The sequence below is a fragment of the Canis lupus genome, chromosome 13 (genome assembly GCF_048164855.1).
Source record: "Canis lupus baileyi chromosome 13, mCanLup2.hap1, whole genome shotgun sequence".
NCBI classification, from domain to species: Eukaryota; Metazoa; Chordata; class Mammalia; order Carnivora; family Canidae; genus Canis; species Canis lupus.
Window position 1 is genome coordinate 43,844,262 of NC_132850.1, and position 21,342 is coordinate 43,865,603.

At 35.0% G+C, this 21,342-nt stretch overlaps 1 protein-coding gene across 2 annotated transcripts in view; it reads left to right on the forward strand.

Moving 5' to 3' along the window:
- Positions 1-20,476, forward strand: part of HCFC2 (host cell factor C2) — a 37,718-nt gene extending 17,242 nt beyond the window's left edge. Inside the window, exons 8-16 of one of the 2 annotated variants that reach the window (XM_072773396.1) lie at positions 3,244-3,411; positions 3,916-3,968; positions 5,683-5,854; positions 9,263-9,466; positions 10,026-10,099; positions 12,414-12,551; positions 14,253-14,438; positions 15,339-15,624; positions 19,917-20,476. In XM_072773396.1, coding sequence (XP_072629497.1) covers positions 3,244-3,411; positions 3,916-3,968; positions 5,683-5,854; positions 9,263-9,466; positions 10,026-10,099; positions 12,414-12,551; positions 14,253-14,438; positions 15,339-15,624; positions 19,917-19,924 — 1,289 coding nt within the window. In that variant the 3' untranslated portion in view covers positions 19,925-20,476. Of the gene's footprint in view, positions 1-3,243; positions 3,412-3,915; positions 3,969-5,682; positions 5,855-9,262; positions 9,467-10,025; positions 10,100-12,413; positions 12,552-14,252; positions 14,439-15,338; positions 18,930-19,916 lie in introns of those variants that run through there. The other variant, XM_072773395.1, reaches the window with a different exon arrangement.
- Positions 20,477-21,342: the final 866 nt, after the last annotated feature.

Here is a 21,342-nt window from a genome sequence, read left to right on the forward strand (position 1 = left end):
AAAAGGTTAGATTAAACATTTTCTGAAAGGTTTTTCTTTAATCTGTATTTCCTACAGGAGCATGTATTGCTTTGGTAATGTAAAAACAGTTTAATTTTAAAATTAATTTAAAAAGTAATAAATGGAACAACTAAGTTAGAGACTAAAATATCTTCTATGGAAGAAGCACATACTAGCAAGCAGGAAAGAAATCTAGAAAATCCACCTTACTGATGCATCTTTGAAATTGAGAGTTATTTCCTGAACTCCAAGGATAAATTTCAGTCTCTGAGATTGAAAGAAAAATGTGTGTGTATAAATTTTTCTTGGCAGAGAATACATCACTTTCAGCAGATTGTCTAAGGGATCTGTAACTTTTAAAAGGTTAAAAATTATAGACTGGCCAGTTTTTCCATAAACCTTTTCTTTAGACATGAATATCTATCTAAAAGTAATCATGGCCACAATCATAAGGTCAAAATTTAGATTTTGCTTCTCGGTAAATTAGCATTAATTTTGGGGATTGGAGAAATGAAGGCTCTTCATCTTGCTTTTTTTTTTTCCACTTTATTTAATCTTTGTATATTTGATAACATTTAAAAGAGTGATTAATTCCATAAGGCTTTTTTTGAAAAATAGCAGTCCTTTGCTCCCACCTTCCTCTCATTTTCCTTGCTTCACAAGCATCTACTTTCAACTCCATTAAACAATTATTTTGGTATTTACTTCCATCTTTCCATATAACATGCATATATTGTTATCTTGATTTTTTTCAGTTTAGGCATAAAATGCTCACTTTTTACTATGGAAATTAAGGATTTATCTCTTCTTTCCACCATTCCTCACCTCTCTCCTATACACCTCTCCTACCCCCATTCTCTCAATATGGTTATACCATAATTTTGTTAGATGAGTATTCATTGTTTACCTTATGACCATATAAACACTGTTCACAGGTGAGCCATGTAGAATTTTGTGAAACTTTTCTTGTATAACTTTTTATTTACCATGGATTCATAATTGTCACTTTTGTTTATTATAGACTTGTATGTATCTACCACTAATTCAATCCATACTGTGTTATTTGTTTAAATCTTCTCTCATTATGGTTAGATGCATCAGATATTCTATCAGATTTCATCGTCTTGAAGAAATTTCTCCTGCTCCAATCTGGGATGGTTGTCCTCCACAAATCAAGCCCAGCTATCATCTTGGAGTCTCCCTTCATCATCTTCCTGGCGATATCTTTTGCCTCTCACCTGTGCCGGATTCCCTGTTTCCTGGATCCCATATTTTTCCCGTCCTTAGTTTACTGTTTCATTTCTTGTGGAACACATCCCAGGAAAAGGGTGCATAGGTGATAAATTTATTTTGAGATTTCACATTGTCTGGAAATATGTTCCGTCTTTCTTACACTTAATTGGCCATTTGCATAGAAATAGAATTCTACTTTGGAAGTCATAACCCTTCAGGATTTTGAAAGCATTGTTAAACTGTATTCAAGCTTCCATTTTTTTGTTAAGAAACCCAAACCACGGGGATCCCTGGGTGGCTCAGTGGTTTAGCGCCTGCCATTGGCTCAGGGCGTGATCCTGGAGTCCCGGGATCAAGTCCCGCATCAGGCTCCCTGCATGGAGCCTGCTTCTCCCTCTCTCTCTCTCTCTCTCTCTCTCTCTCTCTCTCTCAGTCTCTCATGAATAAATAAATAAATAAAATCTTAAAAAAAAAAAAAGAAACCCAAACCACTTCTAATTTTTATTCCTTTTAAATGTGATCTTCCCTCTCACCCTTGATAGCTTTCAGGATTTTTTTTTTTTTTTTGTCCCCACTATTCTTAAATTTCATGGTGATGTGCCTTGTGCATCTATTTTTAACCCATTGTGTTGAGTACTCAGTGAGTCCTTTCAATCTGGAAACTCATGTTCTTTAGTTCTGGAAATTTTCTTAATTTATTGCATTGATTTGCACTCTTCTGTTTTCTCTATTTTCTCTTCATGTAAATTCTGTTATGTGGGTGGTGTACCTCTTGGACTTGTCTTCTTGTTTGCTTGTATGGGTTGTCTTACTTTAAGAAATATAAACTGGACTATGAATAGGATTATGGAGAAATTCAAATGGGGAATAGTTGAAGGAACTGTGTTTACTTATCCTCTAAAACAGTCATCAAATTTTTTCTGTAAAGAGCCAGGTAGTATTTTTGACTTTCTAGACCATATAGTCTTCATAACTATGCAATTCTGCTGTTGTAGACGAAAGCAATCATAACTAATACATTAACAAATGATCACAGCTGTGTTTCAATAAAACTTTATTTACAAAAACAGCCCATAAGCTAGCCAGTTTGCTGACCCCTTCTCTAAAAGATACAGAGATAGGTATTAGACTAGTTCTATAAGATAAGGTATAGACTAGTTCTATAAGCTACATTATAGCTTATAGATAATCAACTCATTAGAAGAATTACTTTTCTTATATAACTGTCTAAAGATGGAATGTACTCCTCTAGGAATTGTGAGTTCCCTGAGTTGGTAGGTAAACAAAAAGACAACAAGGATATTGTAGAAATAATTTCAGGTTAATTTCTTTTTCCCGGTTCTAAAAGTCTATGATTGGTATTTGTTTTGGAATTTTGGAAATGTTGGTAATATTTAATACCAAAGTAATTATTTGTTTGGGGTAGTACAAGTTTTGATAAGAGTGTAGGGGGGCACTTGATGGGATGAGCACTGGGTGTTATGCTATATGTTGACAAATTGAACTCCAATAAAAAAATATACAAAAAAAAGTGTATTAACTTGAAGAAGTTATGTTTTTCCTAAATATCATGTCCAAATTATCTTTGGTAACATTGACAGTATTTCTAACATGTATGCTATTGGCTGAAAATTGGTTCATAAAATTAAAAACTTACAAAGAAGGTAAAATAATGTAGCTTTAACTATAAAATACTTGGTTCCCTTCTCCCCCTCACTGCTATGATTAAACATTTCTTTCTGATTCTAATAACTCAGATAGCTTGGAACCAGATTGTTTTGTTTGTAGAGCTATTTGTATAAGGAATTAAATAAATAAATAGAATCAGAACTCCAAACTGTTTTCATTTGACCTACGATAGCTATGTTTATCTGAGTAAATTTTCTCTCTTGGTAGACAGATGAAATACTCATTGCTAACATTTTCCAAGCTCCAGGCCCACACAAACTATATAGGCAAACTGTTGATACATTTGAAACACCAATGTTTAATATCAATATTGTTCTTTAGAGAAACCACCGGCACCATCACAAGTACAACTGATCAAAGCCACTACCAACTCTTTCCATGTCAAATGGGATGAAGTGCCTACAGTTGAGGGCTATCTTTTGCAGCTGAATACAGACTTGCCGTACCAAGCTGCATCATCAGATTCTTCAGCAGCACCAAATATGCAAGGTAACATAATTTCACCTTAAAGCATGCATGCTCATGCTTTTTTTGAAAAGTTACTGCAGGAAAACCAGTGATTATGGCCTAATTTAAAAAATCAAATAGGTTGCATTTCAACTCTGAAGCTTACCTGTCTTACCATTATAATGTGGTAGAATGCATAGATATGTAGGATGGAATGTTTTTTTCTGCAGTTCATTCTGATGTACTTTCTTAATTTGACATACTACTTGACTTCAGGAGATGGTTTTAATTAGCTTTCATTAGTATTTCAGATTTTTTCAAAAGTGTTTTTATATAGTAACAGGCACTTAGTAAAAACATTTGATTTTACGTGTACTTTTAGGATTGTAGTCAACTATTAAGCAAGCTATTAAAATAGATAAACTTTGATAAAGATACTACTTTTTAACCTTTAATGCATAACTTTTTAGAAATCCTTAATTGTAATATATTTTATTGAAGCTAATTTAGAGCATTGTGTCAGTCTGAACTTTCTTATCCCTACAGGAGTCAGAATGGACCCTCACAGACAAGGCAGTAATAGCACCATTCCTAACAGTGTAAGTTTAAAAAAAAAAATTATGATGGCAAATGAATGTTTATGGTTAGAATCCCTATTTTTATTAATATTTTTAGTATATTACCCTAGGGCAGAGGTTCTCAACCCTGTCTGCATGTTAGAATCACCTCTGAGATTAAAAAACAAACACACAGAATCCTAAGCCTTTCCCCAGATTTAGTGAAGCAGAATCTTTAGGATGATGCCCAGGTAACTCTGGTTTTAAGGAACACTCCATAGATCACTATGACAGTAGCCTACATTAAGAACCCCTAACCAAGAGATTAAAGTCAACCCTCATTACACAGCATCAGAGGCTAATCCATTATAGTTTATACTTACAGTATCTTGAAATCTGTATTTTGACGTTTGTAAATATCATACACATTTAAAATTTTCCATATCCATTGAAATATGGAATGTGAAATATATTCCTTTACTATGTACTTTGTTGACCAAAGAATGAGTTGCTAAGTTGAGCATTGATGTTCGTGAGGTTATTTTTTGTTTATGAAGTGCTTCACAATAGGTATTTGTAGAGACTAATGAACAAGCTTCCTAAAATTTACACTGGTTTTATATGGCAAACTGCTATTTAAATATACAGTAGATTCTTTTCAAGGAAAATGATAGGTATAAGTGCATGTGTTCTGAATATGCCTGTTATGGACAAGTATCTTTAAGGCCATAAGAAGTTATAACTGACTCTAGAGTTCTAATTGATAATTAAGATAGAGAGAGATAAAAAAGTAACAAAAAACAGGTAAGTAAAAAGGGGGCCACATATTGGGGTTTTTGAATGAAGCCAGATCACTTTTATGGCTCAGTAGAACCCTAAATATTGCTATATAGTAACTGATATTCACACTGATAACTTGAATTATCAAAAAGTTTAAATGTATTCATTATAGTGTATATAAGAAGACAGAAACAGAGTTAGAAGTCTCCTATCTAAAATGTTTAATGTTAAAGAATATTGGTATGTGTATGTATTAAATAGTAATCTCTCTTTGGAAAACTCAGTCATACAGAATAGTTCATTTGCTTGAACTGAGATTTTATTTTTAGGAGTCATCAGATCTTTAATACCCATATTGACCTTGTTAAGAAAATTTGACAAAAATGTTAAGCTTGTTAGCTTTGGTGTTGTCTCCTTTGTTACATACATATTTACTTGAATATTAACTACCACTTCTAAAAATGTCGTGGTTTTTTTTGTTTGTTTGTTTTTGTTTTTTCTCAAAATATACCCTCTCATTCCCCTTCAGAACTGGTCTTTTGAGAATAGAGATTAAGTGAAGAAATTGTTCTCTTAAACTATTGTAAAATTTAAAGAATAGCCCTATACAAACTAAGAGTATAATTTTTTTTTTAATTTTTATTTATTTATGATAGTCACAGAGAGAGAGAGAGAGAGAGGCAGAGACACAGGCAGAGGGAGAAGCAGGCTCCATGCACCGGGAGCCTGATGTGGGATTCGATCCTGGGTCTCCAGGATCGCGCCTTGGGCCAAAGGCAGGCAGGCGCCAAACCGCTGCGCCACCCAGGGATCCCTTTTTTTTTTTTTTTTTTAAGAGTATAATTTAAACTGTTTTATATTTTGGTAAATTTATTTTCAAAAGCATTTAAGTTGTAAATTATTTTCGTGGTTTTTTACATGTATTTCAATTTAATTGAACATTGCTTGCTACTGTAAGCTATTTTATTTCTTATAGGTCAGTGATAACAGTGCAAAAACTGAACACACAGCTCTGAAAGGAACTTCTGTGAAAAACAGACCAGATCTCAAAGCATCAAGTGATTCTAATGCCACTTTGCATTCATCTTTGGCAGCTAATGCTTCTAATCATAATAGTTGTGTCGTGGATGTGCTAAGGAAAAATGAAGGTATAAGGATGGTGTTTTAAATAAAGCTAAAGCTTTTTATAATAATAGGGAATTTTAGTCTTTGGAAAAATAAATGTTACATGGTTTTGATCCATTTTCAAAATAATAATAAACCTACTGTATTGACCCTCGTTAGAATGATGTCAGGGTACTAAGGAACCACTTAACCTGAATAGAAACGCTTAGTTAATGAGCTATGGAATTCAGGCGAGGCAAGCTCTTGTATGACATTTGAAGTTGGCCAGTGTGTTCATTGTCCCTCTCCAATTACTGTATTTTCTTAGCACTTAGAACTATCTGAAATCATTGGGCAGGGATTTTCTTGTTCATCTTTATTTCCTTAGCACCCAGATCCATGTCTGGTTAATAGTAGCCACTTAGTAAATATTTGTTTCGCAAGTAACTGGATTATTCTCAGAAAGATAGTTCATTTATAAGAACTGTTGGTTACATTCATGGGACAGCTTGTAATTCAGTGAACCCTATGTTTAAAATGAGTTCATTTGAGTATCCTCATGCCATTTGAGATACATTAAGCATTATGCCTGATTTTAATATATGAAATTTATATAAAAATTTATATAAATTTTATAAATCTCATTGTGATAGATATATCTGTGACATAGAAACATGTGTTTGTATTCTTTTTTAAAGATTCTATTTATTTATTTATTTGACAGAGAGAGAGAGCACAAGCAGGGGGAATAACAGAGGGAGAAGGAGAAGCAGGCTCTCTGCTGAGCCAGGAGCCCGACACAAGGCTTGATCCCAGGACTCTGGGATCATGACCTGAGCTGAAGGCAGAAGCTCAACTGACTGAGCCACCCAGGCGCCCCTGATTGTATTTTTAATTTGATAAAATCTTGACAGCTGATATAAATCTAAATCCTCTTCAATGATGGAAACTTAACATGATGAATATTATTTCACGTGAATATTTTTCCTCATTTCATTATATGTAGAAAAGGAGAAGTGTTGTTTTCTTGATTTTCTGATAGAATCATTTGGTCAAAATTATAAAAGCCTGGTCCTAGGCCTCCACTTATCTTCCTTCTTCCCTCCCTTTCTTCCTTCAAACAGAGAGAGAGTATAAGCAACAGGAGTGGCAGGAACAGGGGAGAAGCAGACTTCCTGCTGAGTGGGGAGCCCAATACAGGGCTTGATCCCATGATCCCTAGATCGTGACTTGAGACGAAGGCAGATGCTTAACTGACTGAGCCACTCCACCTACTTCTTATATTGATTTTTTTATGTCTGTCTTATAAAGAAGTTTATACTCTTAAAAACAAAAGGAGCTTTGAGATTTCAGAATCTTAATGTACTCTAAATCCTAGGTCGGAAAGCAGTTTGGATAAAATTAGTACTAAGCAAATGTGAAAACTAGAGTGGTTGTACAGTGATAGTATCTGGCAGATCAAAGACATTCAAATATGTGAAAGAATGGCTACCCAATCTCAGGTTAACAGGAGATTGGACTTTTTCTCTGTAGTTTGAAAAGCTATATGTTTCCAAAGTAGGAGAGTGACATGAGTAGTTGTTTAGAAAGAAACTCTGGCCTCACTATCAGAAGAACTATAGTAGGAAATGATTGGGGGACCTGTTAAAGTGTTCTTTTAGGACTGTAAGAGACACAGAGACTAAAGCAGTGGGTAGGATGGAGAGGAGAGAATATATTATTTCTCAGGCTTTTAGAACCTAGCATCTCTTATTAGCCTTGGAAACTAGTTGGATGTGTGAAATAAAAATGAGTTGACCATGACTCCCAGTTTTGGGGTTGGAAGTCCAGTGGATGACGGTACTCTTTATCAAGATGAAATGTAAGAGCAAGAACAGACGTGGGGGAAAGGTAAGTTCAACTTTGAACTTAGTGTTTTTGAGGCACTTGAAGAACATATTGGTAAAGATTTCTAATAGGCAGTTGGATACTTAGGTGTAGACTCTAGGTAGTTTTGGCTGGAAGTACAACTTAGAAGTTAAAGGCACCTGGGTGGCTCAGTGGTTGAGAGTCTGCCTTTGGCTCAGGGTATGATCCTGGAGTCCTGGGATCGAGTCCTGGATTGGGTTCCTTGCAGGGAGCCAGCTTCTCCCTCTGCCTACGTCTCTGTTTCTCTCTGTGTCTCTCATGAGTAAATAAATAAAATCTTAAAAAAAAAAAAAAGTTAAGAGTATCTAAAATATAAGCTCCACAAGAGCAGGGACCTTGTCTGACTTGTTCACTGTGAGATTCCTAGTGCCTGGCACAATGCCCAGGACATATGTATTTGAGAGATGTATGATTTGTGAATGGTAGTTAAAGCAAAGGAAAATGTGTCAATGAAGATAAGAGAGGGCTTGGGAATACCTGCATTTAAAGAGTCATTTGAAGAGAAGAAACCAGCCAAAGAGATTGAAAAGGGGTTGCTAGGAGGTCAGGAAAAGAACCAGAGATTGGTGTCCTGTTTCTTACAGGCATCACAGATTGTGACTATATATTTATTGTGTTTGCATGTCTGTCTCTACCACATCATTATAAGTTGATGAGGTATTAACCATGCCGGCTTTGTTTCAGCATTGTAGAGACAAGTACAGTATCTGTAAATAGTAAATCTTCAGTATTGTGGAATGAGTAATTATAAGTCATAGAAAGAAACAGCTTCAAAAAGGAGTATGTGGTCAGCATTGTTTACATTGCAAAAAAGGTCAAGTAAATAGAAATCAAAAGGCATCCCCTAGAAACCATTGACATTTGCCAGAGCCGTTTCATTAACCTAGTGGGTTAGAGACCAAGTTTGAGGAGGCCAAGGAAGTAGAGACTGCTCTGAAGGGAATCAGCGAGGGGCAAAGGTAATGGGAGATTTGTGGAGTCAAAGAAGTTGCGTGTTTGTTTGCTTGAGAGACTTGATAATGTTTATGGATTGAGGGCCAAAAACTACTAATGAAAAAGAATCTGGAAACCCTGAGAGAGAGGACTGATTGATGAAAGAGGGTCCCAAAATATGGGGAAGAAATGAGACCAAGAGCACAGGAGGATAGATTATCCTTTCTCAACAGAGAGGTCAGTTCATCCTCTGAGATGGAAGAAAAGACAGAAAGGTTGGGCATAATCACAGACATGTGACTTCTATATTTTTCCCTAAAATGGTAAGTAAAACATTTGATCTACGATTTAGGGAAAGTCCGAGAGCAATGATTCAGTGTTTAGAGTGGACAAAAGAGCTGAGAAATTGGACATCTGTTATCTATGTAGTAGTGCACTTTATTTTTCTAAACATTTTATGGCTGGTGGTTAATTCATGCGAATGACATTAGTGGTACTCATGTTTATAATTTTAAAATTGAAAATACGAAGAATTGTATGACAAGAACCATAAGATGGCACATTTATTGCAGGCATTATGTTAATAATTGATCTTTTCACTTTAATTTTAGGTCCTCATACTTCAGCATATATAGGTGTTCTAAGTAGTTGCCTGGACTTAAGAACAGTAGTCCCTGAAACTTCTGTATCCAGTTCTGTTTCCAGCGCACAAACTATGGTAACCCAGCAGACCATTAAAACTGAATCATCCAGTACAAATGGGGCAGTTGTTAAAGATGAAACTTCACTAACAACATTCAGTACCAAATCTGAAGGTTTGAAATGTATTTCGCATACTGTATTTTGAACCATTTTTGTATATAAATTCATCAGGCTTATTTGTTTGGATGGGGATTGCATTTCATCTTGGATTGAATTATATATAAACAGATAAAACACTTAATTAAAATTATTCTGTAATATACTCTGCCACCTTCCACAAAATATTTAAATCAGCACACACTGAAATACATTCAGAATGTATTCTCCTACCATGAATATATTCAGCAAATTTTTTTCCCCATAGAAAAGATTCATTCTTTAGACTATGGAGTAACAATTCTCCCAGCTTGATTTCTGTTTTTGTAAATTCTCATTTCATTCTTTTGAGTAGGACTTGTGTTTCATCTTTGGTAAACGTTCTCTGCAGTTCTAGCTAGTCATCAAACCCTTGAGAAATGAACTTTGTAGATTAGTTCGAGTTAGAGGGTTCATATCTAATTATTGTGCCTTTCTCCTTCTGGCTATTTTTTGTATGTTTATAAATTATATTTTAATGTGTCTGTTTGGTAAGTGATTACATAAGTCTTACATGATGAATTGTTTGGTTTTTAGTTGATGAAACATGTGCGCTGCCTGCAACTAAGATCAGCCGTGTAGAAGCACATGCTACAGCGATGCCATTTTCTGTAAGTATATGACCTGAAGATCATATGTGTTTACAGGTGGAATTCTGAGCAACTTCAGCATGAATTCATGAAAAGATTCTTTGGTGTCCTCTAGTAATGACTTGCCAGAGATTGAGAAATGAAGGCTTGAATAGGGAAATGTTTACAATATAATGTTAAGTGAAAAAAGGTGCATAAAAAATTATACACATACACACATATATATACACTGTGGTCCCAATTTTATTAAAAAATACACGTGATACATTCTCTTTTTTTTTTTTAAGATTTTATTTATTCATGAGAGACAGAGAGAGAGAGGCAGAGACACAGGCAGAGGGAGAAGCAGGCTCCCTGCAGAAAGCCCGATGTGGGACTCAATCCCAGGACCCCAGGATCACGTCCTGAGCCCAAGGCAGACGCTCAACCACTGAGCCACCCGGGCGTCCCGATACATACATTCTCACTCTCATGTGAGTCCACACATAATTCACACTACAATACCAGATAACTCTCTGCAGGCTGTGTGGCCACAGATAAGTTTTACTTTCCTCTCTAGACCTTCAGTATTTTTGTATAGTTAAATGCGCTCTTTCATAATCAGAAACACATGTCTGTGTGTGTGTGTGTACATATATATGTATATACACAAATTACGTTAATGAGTAAAAGGACACGTTACAGAATATAAAACTCTAATGACCCTATTGCTAGCTATTTATTAGGAGAACAGTAGAATATTGCAGTATGGGGTTAGATATACCTACAGGGTAGCCCAATAATCTCTGACTTCGGGTTGTTTTATGAAAGGCCAAAATTGGTCTGCATGGCACCAAATTTAAAATGCTCGGTATATACCTCACAAATATACCACAATTGTTATAGTGAGGTAAATATAAGGGTCATACATATGTGTATATATACTTTTTAATTTATTTTAAAATTATCAGTCATTTCAACTTTATTGCTATGAGTAAGAGTTTTTATTTGACTTAATACTTACCTCTTAGAGACACCTAACTCTGGAAAATGAACAAGGGGTAGTGGAAAGAGAGGTGGGTGGGGGGTTGGGGTGACTTGGTGATGGGCAGTGAGGGGGGCACCTGGTGGGATGAGCACTGGGTGTTATGCTATATGTTGGCAAATTGAACTCCAATAAAAAAGTTAAAGAAATAAATAGTAAAAAAATTTACCTCTTAGAATCTTCAGGAATTGTCTGTAGTTTTAATTTTCTTTCAATCATTATTTTATGGATTTTGATCATATATTTACCTTCTTCAGCATTCATCTTTCCAGAATGTTAAGTCCTAGTGTTCTTAGACTCTCCTCAGGGAGGAATTATTAAAGGGAACTTTTTTCTCCTAAATCTATTTTGCAACACATCAGCCAGAATGGTATTTGTTATTTCAGTTGGAGCCAGTTGTTTTATAAAAATTGTTGAAGAGAGTTTTTACAACTTTAAAAATGAAAAGTTTAAAGATATTCCTTTAAAAAAAAAAAACCTTAAAAGACTTTTCTAGTTAGCCCACTTTGTCATGTGTGATAGCTTAAATAACAAATAATGTGAATTATAAGCATGTACCTCTGCTATTATATATTTAAGACAGAAATAAATAACTGAAGTGCACATTTGTTTTGAGCTTCTGGAAACAGTGTCTCATTTATAAAGAAGATGGCTTAAAAAGGTTAGTTCCAGGGATAAGTATTTACTTATCACTAAAAGTAGCTTAAGGTAGAGGAAGTTTATTTGTTTTAAAGCAAGGTAAAAAATGTAAAACTGTTTAATCTGCTCCTCTTTAGTATATACTAAAGTATATTCAAATTGCATTTTAGTTTTGAACATTTTTTCTCCTTTTAGGTTTGGAGAATCCCAGGTATTTCAAGTGCAAAGATCACTGAATTTCTGCTAGTTGTTTTTGAATCTAGAAATAAGCCAGCTTGGAATGAATTTTTCCTTATTTGCTCCTTCTGGAGCAAGGTATAATGTCACACTAAAGGGATTACATTTTCTGAGAGAGTCTCTGAAATGACAATGTTCTATAAAACAGCTGGCATTTTAACATATCACTGATTGGAAAGCATGCTAACTCCAGCTAGGTTGATAGTACAGAGCTACTGACTTGGAGAATGCCTGTCACTCCCTGTGTTTGAATTGGCATCCCTGTTTCACTGTCAGTTGACCTAATCTGTTAAGAGTTTATTTACTTATGAGCTATTAATGTTGTGGTGTTTACCCATATACCTACTTGTAAATCACTGCATGGATTTATTAAATCTTGAAGTGTCTTATATGCACAATAAGAGTCCTGACAAATTTTTCTTTCTCTGAAATTAGAAGGAGACTCCTTCAAATCCAGTGGCCACAATGAAAGCAGGAGAACGACAGTGGTGTGATGTAGGAATTTTTAAAAATAATACAGCTTTGGTGAGCCAGTTTTATTTGCTGCCAAAAGGAAAGCAAAGCATCTCAAAGGTAGCTATTGATATATTTCCCACGCTGTGGGTTATAAGTTTCACGAATTAGATCTTTTTTTATAACCCTGATTCAAATCGCTTGAATGCATGAAATTGGGATCTGTTTACAATCTATAATTGAGAATTTTATATGCCTCATTATCTTGTATTCCTTTTTAAGGCACTTCTTATGCATATCATAAGCAGGTCACTTAAAAAACCTTATACAATCACTGGGCTGGATTCTGAGTCATAAATTATATGGTCTAGCCAGTATAGATAAGGATTTTCAAAAATATCTCTAATTTTGTAACCTGGTGTGTTTAGAGGATGGGGCATTTTTTTTCTTACTAAGAAATTTTTTTAAAAAAACGATTTATTTTAGAGAGAGAAAGAGCATGTGTGCAAGTGTGCACATCAGGGGAAGAGCAGAGGGAGAGAAGCGGACTCCCCACTGAACGTGGAGCCTCTATCTGAAGACCCTGAGATCTGATGTTATGACCTGAGTAGAAATCAAGAGTTGGACGCTTAACCATAAACTGAGCTACCCAGGCATCCCTTTACTGAGAATTTTTTAAAAAATGTAAAAGCCCTTGTATGTTATTGAATACAATCTAATTTCTCTTAATTCTGAAACCCCTTAAAGAAGAACTCACATATATAAAAGAGACATTAACCCTTAGAATTATGAAAGAGGTGACAGCTCCAAAGCACTTTGAACTAATTTCTTTTTGGCATCGGGTATTTCAGAGAGTGAATTGCTTAGACCTGGACAAATGAAGAACTTACCATTTGTCGTTACATTTTAGTTTCTCCAGTATTACTTTTGATATCTTTTTCATACAGAATTCTTCCAATTCTTGACAAAAATAGAAATCCTGGTAAATAATTCATTAGTATTATACCTAATGAAATTTCTGGCTGTAGTTTAATTTCACATATAAGGAAATAACATATCTAAGGACTAATAACTACCTGTTTTTCCCCAAAAGAAAAACAGAGCATTAAATTTAAAACCAGTAAACTTTGGTTTGAATTATTAGTTCCTGTGCTCAACAATGTGACTTTGGACAAGTCACCTATTTAACCTCTCTGAGACTCAGTTACCTCATCTATAAAATAAAAATGATATAGCTCCCTTAAAAATGGGAATGATGCATTAGCACTACCAGTCTCATGGTGGTACAGTGAGAGTTAGGGAGAACATGTAAACATTGTTTGAAAGTTGTGAATGTTATGAACTTCCTACCCACAGTATGCAGTCCAGTAATTTAACATTTATTCGGCATTTACTGAATATTAATTTTTAAAATGCTGTGTACTACATGCTAGTCACTTTTCTGTCATTGTTCCTGGTTAGACTATTTGAGAGTAATTCTTCTGAGATCTGTACTCTAATTAAGTTTACATGGATAGTTGTTACTTTGTTTATAGTGGTTGTCAGTGTTTTTCTACCTTCATATTCCTCATGTGCAGAATACGCTTACATTTCTCTTTATAATCAGTGGTTTTTAACTGGAAAGAGCACTTTTTCCTCTGGGTAAGAATCACCAGTTTATGGGCTTAGTTGCTTTTGGATTGGAAGGATTATTCCATGTGTAAAAAATGGATATAAAAGTGATTTAGAACCTTAAAACAAAATTCATTCTTTTAAAGTTTTCTTGTTTAATGAAAAAATGATTAATTGCACCTTTTGACTTTTGCATATATTACATTTTAGATAGGAAATGCAGACGTACCTGACTACAGTTTACTTAAGAAACAAGACCTTGTTCCAGGCACAGGATACAGATTCAGGGTTGCTGCCATCAATGGTTGTGGAATAGGCCCTTTCAGCAAAATCAGTGAATTTAAAACTTGTATTCCCGGTTTTCCTGGAGCTCCTTCTGCAGTCAGAATTTCAAAGGTGAGATGTCAGGTCAAGGCATGGTGATTTAATTATTGATATTTTGTACATGAAGTGAAACTGTCAGTTTAGAGATTCTTGTTAATATCTGATGAGAGATATCTCTAAAAGGGATGGATTAATGTACACCTGAAACAAATGTAATATGTGTCAACAGTACTTCAATTTTTAAAAAAAAGTTAAGTCTTAAAAAAATAAATAAATGGCATGGAATTAAAAGTTTAAAAAGGGCAGCCCTGGTGGCTCAATGGTTTAGCGCTGCCTTCGGCCCGGGGCGTGATCCTGGAGTTCCGGGATCCAGTCCCACATCAGGGTCCCTGCATGGGGCCTGCTTCTCCCTCTGCCTGTGTCTCTGCCTCTCTATCTCTGTGTCTCTCATGAATAAATAAATAAAATATTTTAAAAAAATAAAGGTTTAAAAAATGTTTGGTAATCATTCGTAATTTTAAGGACCAAATTTCAAGCAGAATTACAGCATCCAAATTATAGAAAGTTAGGGAAATATACTTCATATTAACTTTGTTCTTGTTGTATGGAACCAAAGAGTTTGTGCTGGAGAATTTTAATAGAACACATGAAATTGAATTATATTTTATCCTAAGGTCCTGCCCCTCTTTAGAGAAGAAAAGATCTGCTTTCAGGTAAGAAAAGTCCCTTTCTTAGGATGGTACAGGCAGACATTTAAGCTTAGTTATGATATTGAAATGTGAGCATGAATTTAAACATTGTAGGTCCAATTGAGGTAGGTTTTTAAAAATCATTAATAAAAGTTCTAGTACCTAATGAAGTTACTGTAGCAGAAAACAGTATTTTGTGTTCTAAACTCAACATTATACGTGATATTAGAGAAAATTTCAGAACTTTTACCTCGTTTTGTTTTGTTTTTCTCCTCTCTTCAAGAATGTTGAAGGTATCCATCTCTCCTGGGAACCTCCGACTTCCCCTTCTGGAAATATTCTGGAATATTCAGCCTACTTGGCTATCCGCACAGCACAAATACAAGATAATCCAAGTCAGCTGGTGTTTATGAGGATTTATTGTGGTCTTAAGACATCATGTATAGTAACTGCCGGGCAACTTGCAAATGCACATATCGATTATACATCCAGGCCTGCCATTGTGTTCAGGATATCAGCAAAGAATGAAAAGGGATATGGACCAGCTACGCAAGTTCGATGGCTTCAAGGTAACAATAAAAAAGCACCTTTAAATTGAATTTTTTTTTTTTTTACTGAAGCTATTGTGATGATTATTTATTAGTAACTGGTTATGAAGATTTGTCATTTAAAAGAGTATTCTCTGTATTTCTAGCACTTATGAGTTTGAGTTTGTAAGTTGTTCTTAAAATGTATTTGCTCAATTTTAGATTCAAATAAACGTAGAAAAGAAGCAAAGACTCTCTGAAAATCAGTATATGGATTCGTCCTTACAGTTATATAATTGCTTTTCTATAAAAGAAAATAGTAAAATTAAGATAAAAGCTAGAAGGCTTTATTACCCCAATATCTTTTCTAAAGGCCATGTAACTCAGTCATCCTAGAGTTATTGAGATGATTCTAGTAACTGGCTGTTGTACACTGTGCTGTCTTAAATAGTAGTAGATGTTCTCTCCATTGTAAAAGGCCCCATCTTTGAGTACTCCCTCTAACTTTATTATTCTAGATAAGCAGCAGTCCTCTTAACAATGTCTTCTACTGAATAATATTTGTGATACTAATTTTAATAAGCCGCTATTTGATTCATTTCTTTGTCTATAGTTAGCACAGAGCTTAAGAAATTACAAAAGAAAGAAAGAGGTGAGTTTAGAAACTCTGGTTTTGAATTTTTATTATTGTCCAAGAATCAGAGCAAAATACAAAAAGAATAATGGGTTTTCTTGATTTATACCTGATATATTGGAATATATTTTTTGGCCAAAGCACTTAACTTACCTGGTTCTCGATTTCCTCATTAATAGAAGAGAGAGTTAAAAGAATTTACACTTAAGGTTTCTTTCAGCACTAAAACTCTCTATTTTCATCAGAAGCAAAGTGTATCTGTGAACATTTTAACATCTGTCTTAATGGCTCTAACTTTGCTTTTGCTGAAATTAATAAAATGTTCGAAATTTAAAATTTGAAATTGAAGTATTTATGTCCTTCTTATTGCAGAAAGAAACAAGCACCTTAACAGGACACAAATTTTGAAATAGTGTTTTAAACATTTGTAAGATTTTTGTAAATGCTCTAAATGTTTTATTTTTGCATTGTTTTTACCTCAAAATTGTATAAACTTTTTTACAACTTAAATATAAGCATTAGACAGCTCACTCAGGTCCCATTGCAACCTTAAAGATATAGATAGGCATTATGAATCCTCTGCCACGGGTAGCTTGTTTTGAACCTTTTCGGAATGTCACGGTTCCACTGCCTGTTCAGATCTGGATTGGAAATACAGAGCAATAACTTCACATAAAGTATTTCACACTAGGAGCTGCAATAACTGCACAGGCCCAGGCCTATCTCTTTTATATCATGTAACCTTATGCCAGTTTAAGTTGACTGAGTAGCTGTGTCCTCGAGCTTCACATAGAATACTCCCAGCCAAGATGGATTTAATTGTGCAGAATTGATATATATGTATGTTCCAGTTACTAATTTAAAGTGTATAGAATATTTTAATATATAATTTTTGTAAAGAACTGGGATTTTTATACTACAGTATTTGTAATTAATGTGTCTCACTAATTAAGTTTCTCTTGAAGAAAATATGCAAACTGTTAGACACATGATGAGTGATTTCCAAACTCTAAAGGTAAAATAAATGCACTACTATGGTGTTGTTAGAATACCTTTTTTGTGGCTGTATGAATCTTTAATCTTTAAATGTGTATTTTTTAAACAATGTTTACAAGGAGCTTCTCTGGTTTGTTATGTCAGCATCTCCCTTGGTGAGAGCTTCATTCTGCATTTGTTAAATTCATATGCTTTGCTTTTAGCATATGCTTGCTTTTTGCACTAGTAGAATTTTAACTTACCTCATTATTATGTTTGTAATCATTTGTATAGCTTCCATAATATGTCTGATATAGGCTAAACAAATACTTAACCAAAGTTAAAATAAATGGTAAGCAATTTTGCACATATTAAATGCTAGGATTTGTTTTGTATATGTGTGTGTTTAGTTATAAAAAGAGTAAGAATGGAAAAAAAGAGTAAGAATGGAAAGGGATAGTATATGTTTCAAGTCCAATTATTTTAATGATCTGTTGGCTTTATTAGAAAAAGGTCTCACTTTTAACTCCTTATTCTCTGCATTAATTAACAATTTGCATCTTGAAGCACTTCTCTCAATGACAAGGACGAAGTTGACTTTAAGCAAAGAATAGAATATTTGTTTGAGTGTGCACATTTATACCTATTTAGTATCTGGTTTAGTTTACTTTGCTTACATGCCTCAACTGTGCTGTGAACCTGTGGTTCTAACATACAGCCAATTTTCTAGTGAGAAAGGCAGTCTTTCTGTACCAAGGGATTTGTGAAAATAACAAATGTTTTTTACTTTGAGAACTAGCCCAGATTCTGTCACAATTTTTTGGCATTTGTACATGAAGCACTGGTCACATTTATTGGTGACTGAAAAATGCCATTGAGACATCTCTGTGGCCGGACATTCATAGTTAATAACAGAGCTTTGAGCTGCATGTTCATGAATAAAATGGACTAGCATAAATAATAAGAGAAGTACATTTGGCTTCCTATGATTGGCACATTTTCTAAGTGAGGCTACCTGAGTAGCAGTGGGCTAGATCATGCAGATATCTTTCTTAAGAGGATTTATGCTGAGTTAAAGGACTTTCTCTACTCCTCCCTGCTGGATAAGCAATTCAGATGTACAAGCCTTTGTGCCACAGTCCTCTCCCTGGGCTCTAAAACTTTGGTTCACATAGGTAGTAAATAGATTTTGATGTTGCATGCTCTTAGAATTACGTTTTCTAAAGAATTGTATTGGCTTCATTTTAGTTTAGTAAACTGTTTTGGTAATTTAACTAGAAGTAGAGTATTATAAACTCACTTTTATCTGCATTAAAAAAAAAAAACAGAAATAATCTGATTGCATGTATGAGGCCCCCTTGCCCTGTAACCCATTTATATAAATACAATCATCTATAAGAGGGTAACACCGTTGATCCATTATTTCAAAGACTTGTAGCGTCACAAAGATTTGTTCTGCTTAGAGATATGGTCTACTATAACTGAAGGTATTTTTATTTTGAAAAATTGCAGCACTTGTAGCATAAAAATCATTTGTAACATTGGCTATGAAGAGATAATTAGTATTTAAAGTTACTGTAGTAATATGACCATGAATGAAATAGGTTGCAAAATAGACTTGGTCTCTGACTGCTTAAGGTATAACTGACAGTTAAGTTTTCCAAGACTGATTTTAGACAGTTTTATGTATCATGTACCAATGATGTGTAAAATAAAGCACCTTTCCTATTATAACCAATTACAGGTGTTATTATTTTGAGCTATATGAGAGAAAAATTAGTGATGGCAGAGTAAATCTGTAGAAATGTTGATTTTATGTTGTTCACTTAAAATAACATAGGCAGTCTCGTAAAAAATAGACTGTGTCCCAAAACTTGTTTTCACGTCAGTGGATTGTGTTTGGAGTCATATTCTCATAGAAATGTAAGCCAATATATTCCTAACCCTTATTGTGGCTGAGTTAGTAAATGAAAAGGCACATGGCTCCAGGAAACCGATCTGAACTGTTGTCACCTCTTTTTTGTTCTCTATTCACTCTTAATCTTTGGTCTTTATGCTTACCCATTTTAATTTACAGCAGTGAGATTTCTGTCCTGCTTCTCCATCAAAATGGCTCTAGCAAATGTCAGGGATAACTTCTCATTTCCCAAATCCAGTGATTACTCTTATCTGTCATAACTTAACCACTCCCTGGACACTTGGACATTTTCTTGGTTTCTGTGATACCGCTTGCTCTCTCTTTCTGTACCTTCTCCTGTCTGTGGTCCCCTTTTCCACTTGCACCTGCCTCCATTTTTTCAAGAGTCCTGTCCTTTTTCAAGATTTCACTATGAAGCCTTTCCTGACATCCTCCAAATCCAGGTAGATTTGACCACTTCTTGTGCTCCCACTACCCTTTGTCAAGCCTTCTGTCATAGCAGCCTAAAAAACATTGTATCTGTACTTGTTATTGCTTTCTCCCTCTCCCAGAATGGTAGGTCTTTGAGGCAGAGACTGGGTCTTCATATTTCTTACATATCAGCCATTTTAGCTGATACTTAAATAAGTTAACACATGATTAAAGGGAATTGTCACCTTTACATCTCTACATATTCTCCCTCTCTCTCAAATTGGGGTCAAAATGGGAGGGAGGCTCTGATAGGGAAAGAGATTTTTGCAGACTTAGTAAGCCTCTGGAGGAAATACTAACTCCAACTTTGTCTTATCCTACCCTGCTCTTACTTAGGTTCCTAAGAGAAGTTCTGGGATAAATAAATGATGTGTCACATTGTGCCTGGCTAAAAGAGATGTAATATAGGTATGTATAGATCTCAGGCAAAAGTGTTTTATCTAAAAAGATCTGAGCATTTAGTGAGATTGGTGCGTGTTGCTGGGATTATGATTTTTAACATTGGATGATCCAGAAAATGAGTTAAATATATTTCCAAATTATTTCCTTGTAGCAAAGCCATGGGCAATTGTCTAACATTAGAAAAAATCACGTACCTACTTAATATTTAAGCATGGGGATTGCTGCAAGACATGGGACACCAGCATTAGTACGTATCAAGTCAGAACACTATTGTCACCTCTGAGCTTATAGAACAAAGGATTCTTACCCTACTAGAAAACAACATGACACTGGCATAACTTCCTTACACATTTCCCAGTTACAGTTGGGAGTCCCTGTAGCATTTCTGTAACTCAGAAAGACTTTTTTTTTTTTTTTAAATCATGCCTGGAAAAACATGAACTATCACATTCTGGGGAGAAAAAAATTCTATGAACTGAATGAAAAAAAGAAAAGGCTGTAAAATCCAAGGATACCAGCCTCCTTCAGGATAGATTCCTGTATCTCATTAGTGTCTCTTTGCTTCTTTCCTGTCCTCTGAGGAACTAAAATTTTAAAAATGTCCACTTGTGAGATTGTTAATTTCAGCAAGGTCATCTGAAACTGTGTGAGGTTCTTTTGTGTATTTAGTATCTTGAATGAATTGAATTGAGCAGCCTGGAACTTAAAGGTCATCATATTCGTAGTCTGATGACCACTGCTGCCATGAACCTCACATCCACATCTTGAGAATACAGGGTTATAAGGCATTTGGCCTTAAATTGAAAGCAGGGTAGGAGGTTATAGGTATGAGAGATGGAAGCAATGGAAGGATTCGTTACTTCCTAATTAGATTTCTCTGCTTCAACCAAAAGTCAGAGTATTTAGAGATATCAGAGTGTTTACCCCTGAAGATAAAAGTGTAAAAAGTATGAGTTGATGGCATATCAGATATGAAAGCAATTGGAGAAGGAAATGGCCCCCTTTCTACCCACTCCCCCTTTTTGGTCTCCTTACCACTCAGAGACAAGAAAGCTAAAGGAGGGATCCCTGGGTGGCTCAGCGGTTTAGCGCCTGCCTTTGGCCCAGGGCGTGATCCTGGAGACCCAGGATCGAATCCCACGTCAGGCTCCCTGCATGGAGCCTGCTTCTCCCTCTCCCTCTGCCTGTGTCTTTGCCGCTTGCTCTCTCTCTCTGTCTCTCATGAATGAATAAATAAATAAAAATCTTTAAAAAAAAAAAAAAGCTAAAGGATCCATTGTTCCTCGGTGTGAGCAGTGAGGAAAGCAAAGGAGAACCTGCTGTGTCTGAGCATATACAGGTTAAAAGTAAAAGGTAGGAG